Raw genomic sequence first — 22,121 nt, 5'->3', positions numbered from 1 at the left:
TCTCCAGAACCACTGGGCAGATTTCAACCAAATTTGGCACAAAGCACTACGTAAAGGGGATTCAAGTTTGTTCAAATGAAGGGCCACGCCCTCTTTAAAGGGGTGATAATTGAAAATTATTGAAAATTTATTGGTATTTTTCAAAAATCTTTTTTTCAAAAACTATTCGGCCAGAAAAGCTAAAACTTGTCTGGAGGCATCCTCAGGTAGTGTAAATTCAAGTTTGTTCAAATCATGGTCCCCGGGGGTAGAAGGGGGCCACAATTGAGGATCAAGTTTTTCATAGGAATATATAAAGAAAAATCTTTTTCCAAAAAACTATTAGGCCAGAAAAGCTCAAATTAAAATGGAAGCATCCTCAAGAAGTGTAGATTCAAGTTTGTTCAAATCATGGTTCCCGGGGGTAGGGAGGGGACACAACAGGGGGATGAAGTTTTACATAGTAAAATATAGAGCAAATCTTAAAAAATCTTCTTCTCAAAAACTATCAGGCCAGAAATGCTCAAATTGGCGTGGAAGCATCCTCAAGTAGTGTAGATTCAAGTTTGTTCAAATCATGGTCCCCGGGGGTAGGGTGGGGCCACAATAAGGGAATCAAGTTTAACATAGGAATATATAGAGAAAATCATTAAAAATCTTCTTCTCAAAAACTATCAGGCCAGAAATGCTCAAATTGGCGTGGAAGCATCATCAAGTTGTGTAGATTCAAGTTTGTTCAAATCTTGTCCCCGGGGGTAGGGTGGGGCCACAAGAGGGGGATCAAGTTTTACATAGTAAAATATAGAGGAAATCTTTAAAAATCTTCTTCTCAAAAACTATTAGGCCAGAAAAGCTCCAATTAAAATGGAAGCATCCTCAAATATTGTAGAATCAAGTTTGTTCAAATCATGGTCCCCGGGGGTAGGGTGGGGCCACAATTAGGGGATGATGTTTTACATAGGAATATACAGAGGAAATCTTTAAAAATCTTCTTCTCAAAAACTATCAGGCCAGAAATGCTCAAATTGGCATGGAAGCATCCTCAGATAGTGAAGATTCAAGTTTGTTACAATCATGGTCCCCGGGGGTAGAGTGGGGCCACAAGAGGGGGATCAAGTTTTACAAAGGAATATATAGAGGAAATCTTTCAAAATCTTTTTCCAAAACACTATTAGGCCAGAAAAGCTCCAATTTGAGAGGAAACATCCTCAGGTAGTGTAGATTCAAGTTTATTCAAATCATGGTCCCTAGGGGTATGGTGGGGCCACAATGGGGGGATAGATTTTTACATAGGAATATATAGAGAAATTTTTAAAAATCTTCTCAAAAAAAACTATAAGGCCAAGAAAGCTCAAATTTGAGTGGAAGCATCCTCAGATAGTGTAGATTCAAGTTTGTTACAATCATGGTCCCCGGGGGTAGGGTGGGGCCACAATTGGGGGATAAATTTGTATACAGGAATATATAGAGAAAATCTTTTTTAAAAATTTCATTAAAAAACTATTAGGCCAAGAAAGCTCAAATTGGCGTGTAACTATCCTCAGATAATGTAGATTCAAGTTTGTTACAATCATGGTCCCCGGGGTTAGGGCAGGGCCACAATGGGGGATAAATTCATATATAGAGAAAATCTTTAAAAATCTTGTTTTTAAAAACTATTAGGCCAGGAAAGCCCAAATTTGAGTGGAAGCATCCCCAGATCGTATAGATTTAAGTTTGTTTAAATAATAGTCCAGGGGTAGGGTGAGGCCACAATGGGTGTGAATTTTTACAGAGAAATATATAAAGAAAATCTTTAAAAATCTTCGTTTTAAAGACTATTTGGCCAGAAAAGCTTAAACTTGTGTAGAGGCATCCGGCTCGGGTAGTGTAAATTCAAGTTTGCAAAATCACAGTCCCTGGCGTTAGGGCGGGGCCGCGATGGCAGTTTGAATTTTTACATAGGAATATATAGAGAAAATCTTTAAAAATATTCTGGAAAAGTTTTCGGTCCAAAACTCAGTACTTAGTTTGAAAGCACTGGTTATGCAGATTTAAGTTTGATGAAACCATGATTCCCTAGAGAAAAGTGGGGCCACGAAATGAGTGGGGGGTATATAGGAATAGAGAAAAATCTTCTTACAGGTACAACAACAAAGAGCGTTGGTATTTACCCCAAAAACAGATATGGATAAAAATTGGCAGATTTTGAATTTTTTTAGCAAGATCTGCTGTACTTAGTTGTCAAGATATTTTGATACTGTACAACTAATTTGATCAGAGTTAAGGCAATTGTTGCTCAGGTGAGCAATGTGGCCCCTGGGCCTCTTGTTTTATGTGTAAATTTATTAGAAAAATCTTTGCTGCGCCAAAGAATGTATGTGTGTGGGGGTGGGCTGGCCATTGAATCATAAGCGGAGTTCTGGGATCTATGGGGTTTGTTTTAGTGATTAACGTCAATTTTCTGCTACTATTTGACTCCCTGGATAAAATTTTAATTTTTAAAACCGTATTGCACATCTATAGGACAACCCCAATTATATCCCAAGAGATGACGTAGCTACTCCAAAAGTTGTAAGGAGTTATGGGAACCGTACTTTTTTTTGCAAAAAATACATGTTTTCTGTATTCGAGTGTTAACATATCTCAATTTGATATCTACTGTCCAGCGTGTTTAAAATATCATTCTTGAGATACATGAATAAATCTGGCTCTTCAAACCCGTCAGAGTTGTAATTATAATCATCCTATGTTTCTATAGTATCTAAATAAACGCTAAGTCTAGTAAAAAGGTACAAATTTTTACGTACATATTTTCGGTAACCTACTGTTTTATCGCCGATTCAAACTTTCTAAAATGATTTTGTTTGCTTTTAACAACCAGTACATGTATCTTTGAAATCAGCAAACTTTCTGAAATGATTTTGTTTGCTTTTAACAACCAGTACATGTATCTTTGAAATCAGCATACCCGTTTATTTCATAAAAAGGGTGGAAAATCTACTTTTTACATTGATGCATTCTAAGTACATTGTTTTAAAATCTCTTGTTCAGAAGAAAAAAATTTCAAGTTTATTACGGGGACTTCTCACAGTAATGTTGAAAAAATATAAGCAGGCATGCAAAATATTACATTAACAAGAGTTTAAATAACTTTATTCTGACATTCTTAAATTATCTCTATATATTTACTTTTTCCTATGTCTTTGCCTGCATGTGATAACACTACGTATCGATTTTGTACTGTATAACTCATAAAGCCAAATTGAGGCGCCAGCGGGTTTGCTTATTTATATTTAAATATTTAATCGTAAGGTGGTTTAAAATTATATAAATATAAGTAATAAGGAATCATTCTTTGAATATTATGAGGTGATAATTTCGGTCGGGGCGTGATCAAATCTATCATAAAGCCCTTCGGGCTTTATTGGATTTGATCACGCCCCGACCGAAATTATCACCTCATAATACTTAAAGAATGATTCCTTATTCCTTATACATTACCTTTCCATGCGATTAAAAGAAATTAAATTATTTAAAAAATCCAACTTTTTCGGGATTTGAACCCAGTCAATAATATAAAACACGATTGAAGTCTATTCTAACTGCGTTACCACTCGACTTATCTAGACATAAAATAAGGAGGGAAAATTTTATACTTCGTTTTTAGACTTCAAAGGTATTAATGATTTTTTCCAATTGTCTGACTTATCAAAAAAAAAAATATGCCTCTTTAAACAAAAATCGGAAATGGCAGTTTTCAAGAAATTGTCTTACTCTTAACATTAAGATTAAATTAATTTTGTTTCAAGGAGGCATTTTGTCACAAGGATGAGGATTCCCCTTTTATATACCGTGAATTCTGCCATATTTGTTTGTATAACCATTTTCTTTATTTCATGGTCTTAAATAAGTTAGTACAAACTTTCCAAATAAAATTCTACACTGCTTTATGTACAACATTGCATGAAAAAAAGATTTACATCGAATTCTGTCACTTTGATTTTTCTATTTTATCTGCAACTCCTTTAGGGAAAATAAGCATAGGAACTGCAACACCTTCTTTTTCTGCAATGATCGCTTCCTTCATAATCCGCATGAATCATTAAAGAAAGCATTTTATCGCTTATATTATATAATCTTTCTTTAGGTTAATTAATAAAATTAATATATTAAGAAAAGTAACTAAAAATGTAATGTAAAATGTAATACTGTTAATGTATATAAGTACGTTAACTAAAAGAAACAGCCAAATCGTCTTCTGCGAGACTTTGAGTCTGACATCATCGTGTTAATTTCGTGCAGTCCGTGATTTTTCTTAAGTCGCTGAAGGTTTCACCCAATCGATTAACAGGGCGTGTCGATTTCAGTCCTGTCAGTTTCATCCGCTGTATATTTCAACCAATGATAAACGGGGCTTGAAGATTTCAGGCTGGCTGTTTCTATAGAGCTATGGATGAACTATAAGTTTCCGTAAGAAATAGAGGGAATCAGACTCGGTAGATGTAAATACACCTGGACACTTTGTCAAAAGTTTCAAGGATCAATGATTTCTTTCAATTCTTGACTCCTGATGTTGTCAACAAACCACTTCAAGCTTACAATATATATTTATTGAACACTCTGTCATTCAGATGAAATACACAATGTTTCATTAGGAAGATTCTTTATTAAATAAATGAATTTAAAATGTGACAAGAAAAGGTTAATTTATACAACTGAATCCAGTATATGTAAATAATTTACACATTTTGCAAATTAGATTCAAGTAAAACCCTCCATTTGTGGATATTATCTGTGAATACATGTGATATATATTCACAATTACTTCAACTGTTGTATTTTCATGTATATACATACATTTACATAGTTGTTAATACAGTTTTTATACATGCATCTTTAATTCAAACAAACTGTTCTATCAAAATATTTACAAACATGATGTGTTCAAAGATAATATAAAGACTGTTTAGACTTATTCATACAAGTATACAGTTTTTCATATCAATAATATGAAGTTTTACTTACACTCCACCAGGCTTGGGGTAATGCTAAATGTAATGGTAATGCATTGCAATTCATTACATGTTTTCAAAGTAATGCTAGTAATGTGTAATGCCACAAAATAAGCATTACAAGTAATGGTAATGTAATTCATTACTTTCCAAAATCTAGTGTAATGCTGGCATTACATGGCATTACTTTGCATTACTATGCATGCCTATTTATGCATGTTCACTTTAAAAAATGTGATAAATAAATGAATAGCTGAAATTGTATTTGATTAAAATTATTTTAAAGGAGAAAGGAATAATTCTTGAGATAAAAATGCTCTTCAGATAAAAATGTTTTAGTTGTATTATAAGAAAAGATTTTTTAAAAGTTCATTTTATTACTTGATATAACGACACAAGTCCATAACATTTTTAAGAGTGTTGTTATTAAGAGTTTGAAATCATTTAAACAATTTACTCCAATTAGTTTTCACTTCAATTAAGAAGGTGTCAACAACACACAATGCCCCCAGGATAATCTAAGTATCAAAATAATCTATTGTTATAAGAAGCACTAAACGGTGTGTTCCCGTTTTGCACACATTTGATAATTGGGTATAGAACAATAGGTGTGAATTGTGTTGTGATAGCAATTATAGTCTGCTTTCAGTCAAAGATTTTACCTGGATTTTTACCTGTGTTTTATCAGCGCCTTTACGATGAAACATGAAGAATATAGATACAATTGTATTTTGTTGTGTTTTAGGTCTAACAACTAATAACTATCACCATTTTTTTCTTTTGATAAAATAAAGATAATGATATTTTTAGTCCTAAATTTCCACTCAGGTCAAGACAATGTGAAGATGATGGGGTACTCCGTGTCTCTTTTTACAACTTGGTTGCGAAATATGTAAAATGCATGTTTATAATTGGTTGGTTGGTATTAACAGAAAGAATATTATAAAAAGAAAAACAGATCTTTATCACAAAATATTTCAATCATCGAAGTAGCGGCTTTGACGGTAGTTCTTATGACATAACCGCTTTAGTATAAATTACATTTTATAATTGCAGGTCACTTTCTGATTTTTCAAATCAGTAGCTAAAACCATGAAGCACAAAAATTTCCGACAAAAATAATAATTTTGATTGCGGTACATTTTTTGGGGTTTTTTTCTTCAAACCGGTATTTTTCAAAATACACGGAGCACAAAAAATTCAAACAAAAATAATAATCTGAATATTGATTCTATATACTTCAATCTGAAGAAGGTTTAGGTCTTCATTTGATAGGTTTTACAGTTTTTGAAGCATATAAAATTGCTGATTTATCATCATACCATCATCAACTTTGTCCATTTTCTTCGATTATACAAGCCACAGCATAAATGAGAAATATTTCGCAGCGTTTTCACTAGACACATTTCCTCACTTTATGTCAGCAAAAGCAATTTTAATTGAATATAAAAATACATTTTCTTTTCAAAGTCAAAGATGTACATGTATATGTACTTCTTATAGACAGCAAGTTAAACAAAGCATTTCATATCCAACATTTTTGCAATAATCTTTCTTGTTTAAATTAATTAATGAAATTGTTCATGACTGAATTACTGTAGTAATGTTTGAAATTATATTAAAAACAAGCAGGTCAATTGTTATGTAAATGAGCTTTTATGCAATTCATATTGTAACATAAAATAGATGTAAATATGTATTGGGAGTGCATGTTTTATTTATTTATGTTATTGTCAATAGCCCTCACAGGAATTGTGATATAGACTATAGCAATTAAGCAATTATCTCACCTGGTCAAATTCCCGTTTCGCACACATTTTTTCGATACCTTATTTTCAAATGTGTGCAAAACGGGAACAAACCCACTAAACACCCAAATCCCCTCCCCTTGGCTATGTTCCAATAGAAAAAAGGACATGCACCTTTAAAAACAAAATGAATGCACTGTCCATCCATGATGAAAATCAAAATCACTTTCAATATTATAACCCATTTGAAAATTCTCTCTCTCTCTCTCTCTCTCTCTCTCTTATATTAAGTACATCAGTTTACACTGATAGAAAATACAAGATTTATGTAATTTTTCTATCATTGCTCTTAATATATATCCTAATATAAAGATTGCAAATAAGATGTTCACTGCTCCTGTAGAAAGTTTATTTAGTATACATGTAGCTTGGAAGATTTTCAAACCTAACAGGATCCAGTTAAGAGATGAACCCTTTGAAACTTTGATGATCATAAAGTGCAACAGCAATCTTTTGTCTTAAAGTGTCCTCAGTATAAAGAAATCCGAGTAAAATATATTAAGAATTACTGGGAAAACCCTCTGTTTATAAATTGATTAAGTAAGTTTCCAAAATTATAAAGATTTGTTTAATCTGGGGAAATACCCCAATTTAGCTTAAATAACAGCAACATTATTCCATAATTTGTTTTCTGTTATGCATGTACTTCTGTGTCTCTATTTCATACCTGACATTGAACCATGTCAAATGTCTATAATATATATCAATTTACTTTATGTGATATGTTATTCATAATGCCATAAGATATGATTATATATTGAGCAAATACATAATGAATCTTGTATAATTATAAGTCATTGAATTTGAACCTGATACTGAAAATGAACCTGTAAATATGTTAAAGAGTGTTTTTTATTTGAAACATTTGCAAAAACTATTTAGCTTTAATTTTTTAAAACAAAGTAATGGTAATGGTAATGCATTACTTTACTCATGTAATGGTAATGGTAATGCATTACTTCAAGAAAATCAAGTAATGGTAATGGTAATTTAATGCCCAAATTCATGAAGTAATGGTAATGTAATGCATTACTTTACAATGTAATTCGCCCCAAGCCTGCACTCCACTGTATACACAGTTCACCTTCATATGTTGTTTACATACAATATTGGATTTTCTTCACTTTACCTGTGTTGTACTCGGTCACAAAGAGGTTGTCTCTGGTGTCCACACATAAATCCAATGGAGCCTGTAAATGACAGTTGTCAATGTAGCGGAGGAACTGTCCGTCCTGATCCAGGATGTGGATATCGTAGTTGTCACGGTCTGCTGTCAGGATCCGACCCTGGCTGTCTGTTGTGATGCCGTATGGACTAAATGATCCCTTGGAAGTAGAGGGAGGACCAGTGTAGGTAAACCGGAGTTCTCCAGCCTGATTGACTACCACTACTGAACAGGCTTCATTGTCTGACACGCAGATATCTTGGTTCCTGTTCTCACTGATGTATTTAAAGACACCAGATGAATAGAGAGGTTGTCCTTTGTCGCCGTACTGAATACTTTGTTTCTCTGTGGAGCCAGAGTAACACACAACTTTTGTTTGTTCATAATCATCACTCTCCATGACAACCAGGAGGTCACCAGAGGAGGTACTACAGACACTCCAAGGTATCCACCCCTGTAGTTGGATCACTGTCTGTATCTGTGTATTCTTCTCTATGTTCACAGTTCTATCATTGTAATCAGTATAAACTAGATCCCCACTCCTTGTCACTGCTATGCCCCATGGATTGTTGCCCGACTTGGTTTGGACAAAGTTCACTAGTTCTCCCTGCAGGTTGTAGAGATTCATGATATTTTTATTATTATAATAACTACATGTCCAGATTTCTTCATCACTGTGACAAGTAACACTGTGTAAGAATTTATCCTGTGTCTGTATGGTGGCGATGATCTTTGGCTCATCAAGCAGTGATTTAAGAGGAGATGATCCAGCTTCTGAGGTTTCCATGGTGTAGCCATGTTCCTCTGTTGTAATGGAGAATGCTGACAGGGAACCAAACTGTTGGTAAAGCTGTTCTGGGTTAATTTTCTGAGGGGTGAAGTTTGGTAAAGAAACTGTGAGTTTAGGAGTCAATCTTCTGAATTCAGCAATCCTGGACTTGTACTCAGAGACAAGGCTGACATCATTGGAGTCCAGTAACTTCTTCAGATGAGCAATGGTCTGTGTGATTTCAGATATGATGCGTGTGATTTCATCTTCCCGTTTGTTTAGGGCAGCCAGGTGTTTGGAGTCCATTTCCTCCACGTTAGATTTCAGGTTTGTGATAATAGTGTCTATTTCTCTGTGCCAGACTTCTCCTTGTTTGTCAATTGCTGTTGTCAATTTCTGGGAGTTTTTACTCAGATCAGCTTTCTGAGCTGTTATGTTCTTTGCAATCTCTTGATATTTAGGAGAAAGGAATTTTTTCAGTTCATGCAAATCTTTTTGTAAATCTTCTCTTTTCTTTTGATAGTTGGTATAAATGTCTACTAACTTATGATTTTTGTGACTTTCAGAGGAAACACAGTGGGCACAAATAGGAATGTCACATTGTTCACAATGAAGCTCACATTGCTTGGGGGAATGTTTTGGGCAAATGGGATAATTTGGAGTAGACCCTCGGTCTTGAAACGGTACAACCTGGTGTTTTTTGGATAAATCCAACATATGGTCCCCAACACAAGCTTTGCAGAGATTGGTCTGACAGAAGTCACAGTGTAGTGGGGGGACAGGGGTATCACACACATCACAACGCACCACATCCTGGGCAGTGCTTCGAGGGTCCATGGTCAAGTCCTCTACGAATGGTGCAGGGAAGATTCTGAAATACATGTATACATATCATTAATTTCAATCTTTGGGACATGTTAAACAAGTTTATCTTTTTTTATTTTTAAAAACAAAAACCAATTCTTTTAATAAGTAAGGGTTGTCTTTCTTTCTTCAATCGAAAATACAGCATGTAAACAAAAAGAAGTTACCAATGACCGTAACCTGAATACAATACAGCCCCATTAATGAATGATCAAGCCATCGGATTTAGCCATCAAAATTACAATTCTTAGGTATTATCCTATACATTTTTTGTTTTTTTTTAGTTATGATGCATGGATAGAAATATATTTCATTGCATTGATGTTTTTGCATATGTTTGAGAAAACATGTACCAGTAATGTGGATCTCAAATTCTTTCCAGTGATTAATTAATTCATTGTTAAACTTTGTTACGGTAAATAATGTATTGATTATATTTTGCTTCATACAGTCCTTAATTGGTGAATAAACACATACAGTAAGGATAGCTTATCTGAACAGTTAATTAGATATGTACTGTATATTATATGCATCATAAAGAGGGCTAGGGTGTTGCTGTAGGTTTATAACTCTAAGTCTGAAAAAATTTGGATGTTCAAATATTTGATACCAAAACATTCCTCAGACATTTTACTACTGATATTGTCATTTCACTTGCCTCTGATATTTTTTTAAACACCATCATCAGCCCCATAAAGTGAAATTACTTACAGGTGATAATTGCGACTCTCGCGGTCTTGAGACTCTTGACTCTATATATTCCTGTCGAGAGTTAGATTTACAAACCTTATAATAGGCGGTTTCTGTCTGTATTATAGCAAAAAAAGTATTTTGAGACTGTGCTTGGAAGTATTATGAAATCAAAAATCTCTCAAGAGGTACACCTAGATAGTGTAAAATTCAACATCAGTAAGCAAAGATTGCTCTGAAACACAATTGACAAACATAATTACTCAGCTTGCTAGGACCTAGCTTGTCATTTGCCTCTTTTTATAATTAGAAATATTTGTGATATAATGAGATAAAGAGTATTTTCTATATATATCTTAATTCTTAATAGTCAAAATAGTACATACTTATGTTGTACTGTGCATGTACTACGCCTAAATAGTAGTCAGCGTTTGATACATAATGCATAAGCCAGAGGCGAGTGCACTATGTATCACCCCTGACACTACCTGCTACTATTTAGGCATGTACAACACTATTGTCATTAAAATGCTGACTATTGTAATATGCCGACTGTTGTATACTGAAGCATGGGCGCTGAAAGTTATTGTAAGAAAGAAAGAAAGATACTAGAGAGAGAGAGAGAAAGAGATGGGTGGATGGATGGATAGATAATTTTGTGCATGAATAATTTATACCTGCACATATTTGTACATAATACTTTACAATAACATCCAGTACCCCTGTACTGATGTGCAACTCTAAGTCACTGTGGCATTTGACTGTTGTCTAGCCCCTCAAAAAAACTTCTGGCTATATTATATTAATATCAATTTATCTGCAACAACTTGCTAACTAATAAGTTTGCAATAAACATGAATGCAAATTCTCCTCATCGATCATTGATTCTGAAGGAAAAACGGGAACTGGAAGTTATAATGAATATATTGTTGTGCATGTATACATGCACATATTTATATATACAATTACTTCCAATGCCCATGGAAGGAATTAATAACAACATTTAACAAGTTGAGACTATCCATCAAATGAGATGTATAATAACCTGTTTGGGATATAATGTCCTAAATGGGATATGAATTTGAAATGCAAATAATCTGATTGAAATCATAACATCGATCCGCTCCTTGTTTCTCTATTGTTGCTACATGAGGCCTGGTATAGTAATCAACAGAAAAATAAGTAGCAGATCAAGGATCTGATTTTAATCAGATTGAAGTGCAAAAAAAATTGAATTTTAATTTGATTGGTATGGTGGCATATATCTCTGCCCCTTGTGTGCAAGTTATTTTTCTATCAAATATGTCGACATGCAAGATAAATATGTTGACATGCAAGAAAATTGGATTCAGATAAGAATTATACAAAATCTCAAAAAATCTCAAATATCGCCCACCTGTGACATCGAAGATACTAGATGGTATCTTTTTATGTCGACATGCAACTTATTAATGTTAACATGCAAGATAAATATACTGACATACAACTTATTTATGTCAACATGCAACTTATTTACGTCAACATGCAACTTTTTTATGTTGACATGCGAGATGAATATGTTGACATGCAACTTCGTTATGTTTACATGCGAGATGAATATGTTGAAATGCAACTTATAAGTTGTATATGTCAACATAACTAAGTTGCATGTCGATATAAATATGTTGCATGTCAACATATTTATCTTATAATTGCAAGTTTTTATATAGCGCTTTTAAAATTGCCGAAACATTTCTCAAAGCGCTTTACAATTATTACCCCAGCAGACCTTAAAGCATTCCAGAGCCTTCTCAGTGCGGCAGCTGTTAAGGCGCTCAAACACTCACATTCCGACAATATCTTTCACTGTCTATAGCCAGGTACCCATTTTACACTTGGGTGGAGTGAGGAAATACAAGTAAAGTGTCTTTCCCAAGGACACAACGTCGACTTGCCGCGGCCAGGATTCAAACCCACAACCTTTCGGTCATGAGTCCTGCACCTTAACCACTCGGCTATCTTGCATGTTAACATAACTAAAATGCATGTCGACATAAATAAGTTGCATGTAGATATAAAAAAGTTGCATGTTAACATAAATAAGTTGCATGTTGACATCAGTAGGTAGTGTATCTAGCATCTTGGATGTCACATGTTGGCGATATTTGAGATTTTTATAACTCTTATTTGATTGTAGTTTTCTTGCATGTCAACATGGTTATGTTGCATGTTGACATAACTATCTTGCATATCAACATATTTATCTTGCATGTCGACATTTGATAGAAAAATAACTTGCACACAAGGGGCAGAGATATGCCACCATAGATTGGGTTATTTTTTAAATAAAATTAATTTCCAAGAAGCTTTGGATATACCACAGGCACCTGAATTTTTAACAATGCGTTGCTCAATAAGCCAAATATAAAAAAAATTCTATCTCCTCTAATTATATAAATACACATGTATTTAAGAAATGAACTCAATGTCTACCCAAGTTATACTCGTATAATTTAATTCTGGTTGTAACGCGGCATTTGATTGGATAGAAAAATTTAGTTAAATTTGTATAACCTGGTTTGCACGTCACAAGACACGTCACAATGCACCAACGTACTAATTCACTTGACGTTACGTTTGAATTTTGAACAGATTTATATCATTTTTAAAAGTAAAACGGACTCAATTTGTACAGCAAATTCCAGAAAATTAAATTATAAGGAATGAACTCAATATCTACCCAAATTATACTCGTATAACCTGGGTTGGAGCAATTTACGCTTTTTTATAATCCGCTTCGCGGATTATAAAGCGTAAATTGCCCCAACCCAGGTTATACGAGTATAACTTGGGTAGACATTGAGTTCATTTCTTAAATAACCTGGGTTGGGGCAATTTACGCTTTATAATCCACGAAGCGGATTATAAAAAAGCGTAAATTGCTCCAACCCAGGTTATACGAGTATAACTTGGGTAGATATTGAGTTCATTCCTTATAATTTAATTTTCTGGAATTTGCTGTACAAATTGAGTCCGTTTTACTTTTAAAAATGATATAAATCTGTTCAAAATTCAAACGTAACGTCAAGTGAATTAGTACGTTGGTGCATTGTGACGTGTCTTGTGATGTGCAAACCAGGTTATACTAATTTTTTCTATCCAATCAAATGCCGCGTTACAACCAGAATTAAATTATTAACATATAACGTTAGAGGAGGTAGATTATTTTTTATATTTGGCTTATTGAGCGATTTTATTGATAAAAATTCAGGTGCCTGTGAATATACTGAGGAATCAACCTGCAATAGTGTGGTTACAGAAAAAAGATGTTACATTTCATCCATTCTCAGATTCTACAGTGGATAAAGCATAGTTTTAGCAAAATGAATTTTTTTAATTTCTGGCACTTCAAAGTTATAATCCATTTCGGATATTGTATATCCCAAACGAACTATAATATTTGGGCACATTATTCCCAACCTGTTTAACGTTAACACATGGTTAAACCTTCGCTGGTTTTCGGTTTACCATTTTAAAAAGAATATAAACCTCCTTTTAAAAAAAAGTAATTATAAGATCGGTTATTTTGAAGGATCAACATTTTTTAAATCGTTCTGATCAGTCATATTCTATGTAACAAACGATCAAACCTCAAACGTCAACAGTTTCTCATGATCAAGGCCGTTCCTCAACAATCGGATTTCCTTGTACATCTTCCTTTGCATGCAAGATAAAAGACGGAAAAAGGCGAGGTGATCCGACTGCCTTTGCTCGTTCGAATTTTCTCTAAACAAAGCATTTGTGACCTAGTTTGTCGTGTGATTAATTATGCGGTTTTAAATAACTGAATTTCGCAAATCTTACTTATTTTACCCTGGACGTCCATCAGAACGCACATCATGAGACGCGTAGGCGTGGTGGGATATGGACATCTAGGTAAACGTGGTAAATTCAGGGACCCCCAGAATTGTATATATTTGTAGGTGGAATGTTTTATATGTTAATGTATAATATACACACAATTTTAATTGTACACATCCCATGTTAACTTCTACATAGTTGATTTATCATGCCACTCTTCGTGGTCTCATTACATTTAGATCTGCAGGCACTACCTGACTATACCTGGGAATATATGAAGCAACGTTTATTTTTTATAGTACTACTTAGGAAAGGTGGAATGAGCATATAAAATAAATATAAACAAAATTTATTAGGTATATGATGATAGGCTGGACTAGGAATCGAACCGGGACCCCTGCAGCTCTAGTCAGATGCTCTACCACTGAGCTACCCAGGCCGATATCCACGGTCCATATAGCCCCAACTACTACATTCCTCCCTCCTTAAATAGTCTTTGACCCTGAAGACACAACACAAGTTCACCTTGTCAGGACTTATACATGTATTTATATTGCCTGAACAAGGAAGGCCACGGCACCCTGCTGTAGGAAAGGAGGAATGAGCATATAAATACAATGAAAATATATGGCTGGACCGGGAATCGAACCCGGGACCCCAGGGCCTGCAACTCTAGTCAGGTGCTGTAGCACTGAGCTACACAGGCCAATATCCACGGTCCATAGAGCCCCAACTACTACAATATGTTATTGATACTTGCCATTTCTGAACAGGAAAGTTCCTTGTTGAGAAGATCCAGGAACACCCAGAGTTGGAGCTAGCTTTTGTATGGAATAGGTCTCCGGCAGCCTTAGAAGGATTCCCAAAGGATCTGGTCCTACAGGATTTGAAGGATTTTAAAGAAAGGTAGGCATCTTTTTACAACTATTGAATAAATTTAAGTATTAGGCTAAAGAAAGTTCAAGGTGTCATATTTTTCTAAACTAACTTGAGCTATATATATATACGGTACTTGTTCAACCAATCAATTTACCAGATAGTTTGTGTTATTGACCTAGAAATGTGGATCTTATTGTTGAGGTGGCCCACCCTGACATTACTCGCCAGTGGGGACCCATATTCCTACAGGAGGCAGACTACATGGTGAAATCTCGGTTATCAAACAAATTTTTTATTGTTTTACATGTATCAATGGCAACAGCTTGGATATTTCTTAATTTTAAAGTATAGCTGGAACATGCCTTTATTTGTATTCACTATCATGGCAAATTGAAATGATATGTCATTTTGGTATTTCATAAATTGTGCATGTGTTTCACAGATTGGCTCCCCAACAGCTCTAAGTTCACAAGAACTGGAGACAAGTCTAAGGACAGCTGCCATTAAGCATGGTCTGTATGTTCCCAGTGGGGCATTCTGGGGGGCAGAGGACATCAAGAAGATGGCTGACAGGGGAACTTTACAGGTAAGACATGTTTTTACAGATAAAACTAAATTTATGGATAAATCACTATTGCAAAGTCATCTCAAGCCAAGGGGTTTTAAGGAGAGGTGCAGATCAGAAACTCTTAATTGGGAAAAAGTGTATTACTTGATAATGTAGTTGTATGTGTACAAATAGGACAGAAGGCAGGGTCTTATTGATTTGTCAGACATGGAGGCAAAGCACAGGTAAACACTGAGGCAAGGTCAAGATAAAAGTCCATAGTTAAACGACACTGTGCACCTGGTTCACAAGTAACTGGTAAATTTGAAGGAAAACCCTCTTAGTACATTTCGATATGACACTAGTACTGAGGTAAGGTGATATATTCATGTACAATGTAGGTACACGAACATGGGTAAGAAAATGGAGACAGGCTGCATGAATTACAATAAGAACAGATATTGTTTATTACAGAACCTAAAGGTCACAATGACCAAGCATCCGACCAGCTTCAAGCTGAACGGGGACCTGAAGACCAAAAACGACCAAGTCAAGGACACCAAAGTTATTCTGTATGATGGTAAATAATTCAATAAACATCATTAAAAGTTGTTTAAACAATATTTTATTATGTAAAAAAATATCACATAATAGGATTGGGCAGCAGGCAATCTGCCTATTTGAGCCCTCTCCTTTAACAGTCAATTTGACAAACATTGATGGTACAATGTAACAATAGTAGAGAAAAATAAAGGAAAAAAAAAAATAAATAAAAAAAAATAAGTGGAATCAAAATGCTTGGTACCGGGTATTATTTATGTACAATATGAAAAATAGTTGTAGAAAGCTAGCAATTCAGCTGTTTGAGTGACACTGTGAATAATGCATTAAAACTTAAACCTTTTGGTAGCTAATATATAATCATGTACAATCTTAAATATAGCAACATTTTCGTTATAAGGCAAACTACTGTCCCCATATAATAATAAGTCCAGAGAGATGGGGATATCTAAGTGTAAATTACTTATTGACTGTATAAAAACTTGCCTCTGTGCATCATAATGTGGACAGACAAAAAAATAATGATAAGCATTTTCAGATACATAACCACACATATCACAAATAGAATTTTCACACAAAAAATGATTGAATAGGTCAGCATTTAAATTGCTTGCATTATTTCTTATCTGACAATGTATAATATTTGCTTTTCTGTTTCCAAAGTCATAAAGTTTGTTTGGCTTTCTAAAGAATATGTTTTTTATGGCTGTTTTGAATGAAGACTCAGTTGGTAAAATTCTAATGTGAAGAGGTAATTCATTCCATAATTTTATAGATGAAGGTAGAAAGCTGTTCATAAAGGCAGTTGTTTTTATCTGGGGTATAACAAATTTAAAATCATCTTGGTGTCTTAGTGAGTAATTATTTTGCGGTGTACATGGCATAAGTAAATCCTGTAGATATTTGGGAGCAAGACCATGGACCATTTTATAAAATAATGTGAGTTTATGAACCTTCCTTCTATCTGATAGTAGATCAATACCCAATTCATCATATAGAGCTGACCTGGATGAGTTACTTCTAAGACCTGATATAATCCTTGCAGCAGTTACTTGGATATCTTCTAGAAGTTTAACTTCTCTATCATAACAATTATCCCAAACTATATCAGCATATTCTAAAACTGGTCTTATAAATGAAAAATATATTTTTTTTAGAGAGCATCTACATAGCTTATATTTAACAAGTTTCAATAGGTTTAACCTTATACAAGCTTTTTCATGAATAGAATTAATATGTTGTTTCCAACCTCCATCATATTGGAGATTTACTCCAAGATGGATGTGACTATCAACTTTTTGTATAAATGGACCATGGACACCAAACTGCACAGGGGGATGAGATATATTTTTTCTACTGAAATCAAGGTTTTTGGTTTTACTGGGATTAAAATCAACTGCCCATATGTCAGACCATTTACATATTTTGTCAAGATCAGAAACAAGTGAATTTGTTACAGCATGTGTGTCATTGTCAACAATAACATATATAGAAGTGTCATCAGCAAAAAGACGAAGATTGTTTGATATATCATAAGACATGTCATTAATATATAATAAAAATAAAAATGGACCAAGAACAGATCCTTGGGGAACACCTGAGGTAGTATGTCTGAGTGATGAGGAAAAACCATCCAAAAAGACTTTTTGCTTCCTTTCTACTAAATAGTTCTCAACCCAGTTAGTAATTTGATTGCAAATGCCATATAGTTTTAATTTATATAATACACCTTTGTGCCATACCCTGTCAAAGGCTTTACTGATATCGCAAAAAACAAATCTCACATCTTTACCTTTATCAAGACTGGATATGATAGTATTATAAATTTCAACTAATTGGTAAGTTGTAGAATCTCCAGGTTGAAACCCAGACTGGTATTTGTAAATAATTTTATTTTCAAAGAGATAGTTGTGAATATGTTTAAAGATAATTTTTTCAAGGATCTTGCACAGTATTGAAGTAATAGATATGGGTCTGTAATTATTAACTTCTTGCGCACAACCCTTATTTTTGTATACCGGTGTTATATGGGAAATTTTCCACATGCTAGGGAGTTTACCCAAGCATAGGGAAAGGTTAAATAGTTTTGTAAGGGGTTTAACAATAGATAAAGATATATTTTTTATGATAAGGGGTGATATACCATCTGGACCCGAGGGTTTGTTTACATTTAAAATATGAATTTGATCCAATACCTCTTGGTCAGAGATTATAAGATTGTTCATATGGTTCGGTGGCCCAGGTCCATGTAACGGAGGGTCAGGGAGCTGAGGCTCTACAGGCAAGGATGAGATTTCAGCAAAATACTTGTTAAATGCATTAGCTTTGTCAACTGGATGAAACAGAGTTTGACCAGCTGCTTTAAGAGGGGGTAGTGGTTTATGGCTATTATTTAGTTTAGTCAAAGATTTAATAATCCTCCACCATTTGCCAGGGGGTATTGTTTTATCAATCTGTGCTGTAAGTTTTTTATTGTAATTATCTCTAGAACGCCTAATTTCATCTATGACTCTATTTCTTAGGTATCTATAATTTCCCCAGTGAACAGGATTTTGAGTTTTAACAGCTTTGTGATGCATACGATTTCTTTTCCTCATTAATTTGCGAATTGTATTATTCATAAATGCTTTATCTCTAGGACGAACTGTAATAATTTTTGATGGTATGTGCTTATTAATGCATTCATTGGTTTTATCTAAAAAAGATTTGTATATGTCATCAATGTTTTCCCCTTGGAAGACATCTTCCTCCCAATTAACTTGTCTAATGTCTTCATTAATTGCATTGTAATTAGCATATTTATAATCCCTCACTGTGCGCTTGTATGCATATTGCTTGAATGATTGAAATTTGATCTCGGTGCCTATTGTCGAATGAGTACTGCAAAATGGTGGAAGAATAAATGAATCTATAACTAGACTAGAGTTGTTGGTAAGGATAAGGTCAATACAGGTACCAGTACTAACTGTAAAATTTGTGACATTATGAATTAAATTATCAAGACCAAGTCTTTGCACCATTTGTCGAAAATTAGAACCTTGATCACTCAAGACATTGACATTGAAATCTCCTAATAAAAACACTGGTAATTCACATTGTGCTACTTTTTCAAGATTTGAACAAAAAAGGTTCCAATAATCTGCCAGGGCACTTGGTGGTCGGTACAAAACACCAACAAGAATTTTTTTACAATTAACATTAATTTCAGCCCATAGAATTTCTAAACCAGGGGTTGATAAATCAGTTCGTTCAATAAAAGATAAATAACTTGAAATGTATATTGCAACACCTCCTCCTCGTCTATTTCTGTCTTTCCTAAGAGGAGGGTGAAAACCATCAATTACAATTGAGTCACTATAAATAGAGTTATCAAGATGTGTTTCACTTATACATATAACATCAAAATTAGACATTTCAGCAGTAACAATGTCCACTTTTGGATATAAACTACATACATTGTTGTGTGCAATACGAATAGAACTAAGTTTAACATTGGGCAAATCTGAGCTAGGCCCAGGGTTTTTTTCAACACCTCCAAGAATTAATAATAATTCTACAATAACGCCGTAGCTTGCGTCGTATTTAGAACATATCAAGAAAAGCTGAACATACCTTGTAATAATAAATGTCCATGGCCTAGAATAAATTAAGTTTTTTTCAATCAAAAGTATCAAAAACAATGATGAACATATTATTCAGCATGGCCATGGACACAAGTAGTAGTCGGATGTATACATAAGACAGAAAATATAGGAACCGGTACCAACAAAGAGCAACAAATTCCGGAATGGAAAAATTGGGAGAAAAAATTAAACAAAGAAAAATGAACATATATACATGACAAAATAGCAATGATAGAAGCATGTAGGAATGTTTGCGTGTAATGGAAATGACATCGTATCGTTTACCTATACAATGTGAAACGAAAGAGTTTGAGAATGGCCTTGACATTAGGATTTAAACAGCTGATAATCAGCTGACAAGGAATAGTGGTTACACTTCCGAAGTTTCCAGGATCTGTGTACGCTGTTCACCACGAAGTTCAATAGACAGCACGTCATCATCACTTCGGATCAATGATTTGGGACTACCTTGCGTTTTTTTGACGAAAATATTTCCCTCATATGTCCAACACGAGTCAATTAGACCATCTCTTTTGCACTTACGCAGACGCGAGAACATCTTGGCGCGAGTCTTGGTCAGTGCCTCATTGACGAAAACCTTATATCCACTAGAGGGGTTGTTGTTGTAGTTCTTGAGATTTTTTTTATTGCCATACACGAGGGCACGGTCACGGTACCGCACGAACTTTACGATGATGTCTCTCGGTGGGTCGTTGCGGGAGCGTGGCTTTGGCCCAAGGCGATGTGAGTTACTGATGGTCCATGGGTTGAGGGTGGTGCCAGTGGACTTCAGGATTACTTTATTACATAGGTTGAGGATCAATTGGTCTGTGTTTTCTGGGTCTCCTTTTGAGTTGTGTGGGCTTTCTGCAATGCCAGAAAATTTTAGACAATTTTTTCTGGAATACTGAGATAGATCGTCAATTTGGCGATGCAGGTCTTTTATTTCAGCTCTCATTCGGTCAATTTCAGGAACAAGCTCCATCGCCAGAGCGTTTTTGATAAGTGTATTTCCAAGTATAACACTGGTGACCCTGCGCAAGCTTTCTTCACTGCTTGACGCATTCTCTAATATGTTGCTGAGGACAGAAATGTCACTGTCTGCATCAGATACAGATCCTAAGGAGTCGTTCGGTTTCTTTTTTTTGGCTGGGTTTGCTGGACTTACAAATCTAAACCTGTTTTCGTTTTTGTGTTCCGGCATGTTGATACTGATCGTGAGTAGATGTCAATCTTTACAGACATACAATGTTCACAGAATGAAAAAGTCAAGAAAGGCTAACTAATATTGACTCACGTTTTCGAAAGAACACTCCAAAAACACTTAAAAGTCCATGGAACAATTATAAACACTCAATTCATGATATTTGATGCACTACACGCAAAAAGTCGAGAGCTCAGATTTCAGTGACCATAATGGTGTCGACCTTGACCCAAAGTTATTCTGTATGATGGTAAATAATTCAATAAACATCATTAAAAGTAAACAATTACTTACAAAAAGATGACCACTCTAAATCTAATTCATTTTGTATCTTACATTCATCTGTTCTAAGTTTAGGGTACATACATCAGTACAAAGAATTATTATCAGAGCTTAATTTTATGAGAGATGTACTTTTTTGTTGAAGGACCTGTGCGAGAGTTGTGTCCCCTGGCTCCTAACAATGTGAACACGATGGCAGCAGCAGCTATTGCTGCACACAATCTGGGATTTGACAAAGTGTCGGGATCTATTGTATCAGACCCTCAGTAGGTTACATGACAGTTCTGTCAAATTTCCAGATTTTTATGGAACCACAAATTCAATTTAAGTTTAAATGCTTGACTATGAAATTTGGGATGATGACTGATTGTTAATAAGCAAGTGTTTTTTCCTATGATTTCCACAGAATGACAGACTGGCACATTGTAGAAGTAGAGGTCTGGGGACCCAATGGTTTTAATGTAAAGACAACCAGGAGTAACCCTGCAGCGGTCGGGGCGGTCACCGGAACAGCCACATATGCTTCCTTCCTCAGCAGCATGCTGGGTAGGTCAAAGGACTTTCCATCCAACACTATTGCACAGGATATATATCACTCTTTTGTATGGTTAAAAGACTTGAGTTACACACATATATGCAGTCAAGACCATATTTAAAAGCCTAATTTCTTTTAATTTCCAGGTGCAAAAGGTAAAGGTGTCGGTGTTCACCTCTGTTAATGAAGAAAGAAGTGATCAAACATCGAAAGACTTCTATCATTGCTTTTTCATACCAAAAGTCATGCATTCCAAAGAACGCTGTGATTAATTTATAGGAATCTCTTATATTGAAATAAAATTTCAATGAAAAAAACTCTGCTGATCTGTCATGTTTATTTCTTGATTCCAAATTTTCAGTCATTGCAGAGCACTGTAGT

At 34.7% G+C, this 22,121-nt stretch overlaps 2 protein-coding genes across 2 annotated transcripts; one reads left to right on the top strand and one right to left on the bottom strand.

The window, feature by feature from the left end:
• Positions 1-4,247: 4,247 nt before the first annotated feature.
• Positions 4,248-14,015, bottom strand: LOC136274177 (E3 ubiquitin-protein ligase TRIM71-like). Its single transcript, XM_066080648.1, has 2 exons — positions 13,899-14,015; positions 4,248-9,586 (listed from the first exon to the last, which is right to left on the bottom strand). Exon 2 carries the CDS (start codon positions 9,550-9,552, stop codon positions 7,879-7,881), a length of 1,674 nt encoding a protein of 557 aa, XP_065936720.1. The 5' UTR covers positions 9,553-9,586; positions 13,899-14,015; the 3' UTR covers positions 4,248-7,878.
• A 26-nt stretch (positions 14,016-14,041) lies between these two features.
• Positions 14,042-21,966, top strand: LOC105333864 (aspartate dehydrogenase domain-containing protein). The gene is made up of 8 exons (XM_066080649.1): positions 14,042-14,184; positions 14,883-15,015; positions 15,168-15,252; positions 15,431-15,574; positions 16,010-16,115; positions 21,351-21,471; positions 21,612-21,751; positions 21,887-21,966. The coding sequence occupies exons 1-8, from the start codon at positions 14,148-14,150 to the stop codon at positions 21,922-21,924; spliced, it is 804 nt and encodes a 267-aa protein (XP_065936721.1). The 5' UTR covers positions 14,042-14,147; the 3' UTR covers positions 21,925-21,966.
• The last annotated feature ends 155 nt before the right edge of the window (positions 21,967-22,121 follow it).

Source organism: Magallana gigas, chromosome 3, assembly GCF_963853765.1.
Source record: "Magallana gigas chromosome 3, xbMagGiga1.1, whole genome shotgun sequence".
Lineage (NCBI taxonomy): Eukaryota > Metazoa > Mollusca > Bivalvia > Ostreida > Ostreidae > Magallana > Magallana gigas.
This window is presented reverse-complemented; position numbering and strand designations above follow the sequence as displayed.

Coding starts and splice junctions, on each gene's coding strand:
- LOC136274177 (XM_066080648.1), bottom strand. CDS start 9,552: ATGGACCCTCGAAGCACTGCCCAGGATGTGGTGCGTTGTGATGTGTGT.
- LOC105333864 (XM_066080649.1), top strand. CDS start 14,148: ATGAGACGCGTAGGCGTGGTGGGATATGGACATCTAG. Junction 15,253..15,430: donor TACAGGAGGCAGACTACATG/GTGAAATCTCGG, acceptor TGTGTTTCACAG/ATTGGCTCCCCAACAGCTCT. Junction 15,575..16,009: donor CTGACAGGGGAACTTTACAG/GTAAGACATGTT, acceptor TGTTTATTACAG/AACCTAAAGGTCACAATGAC.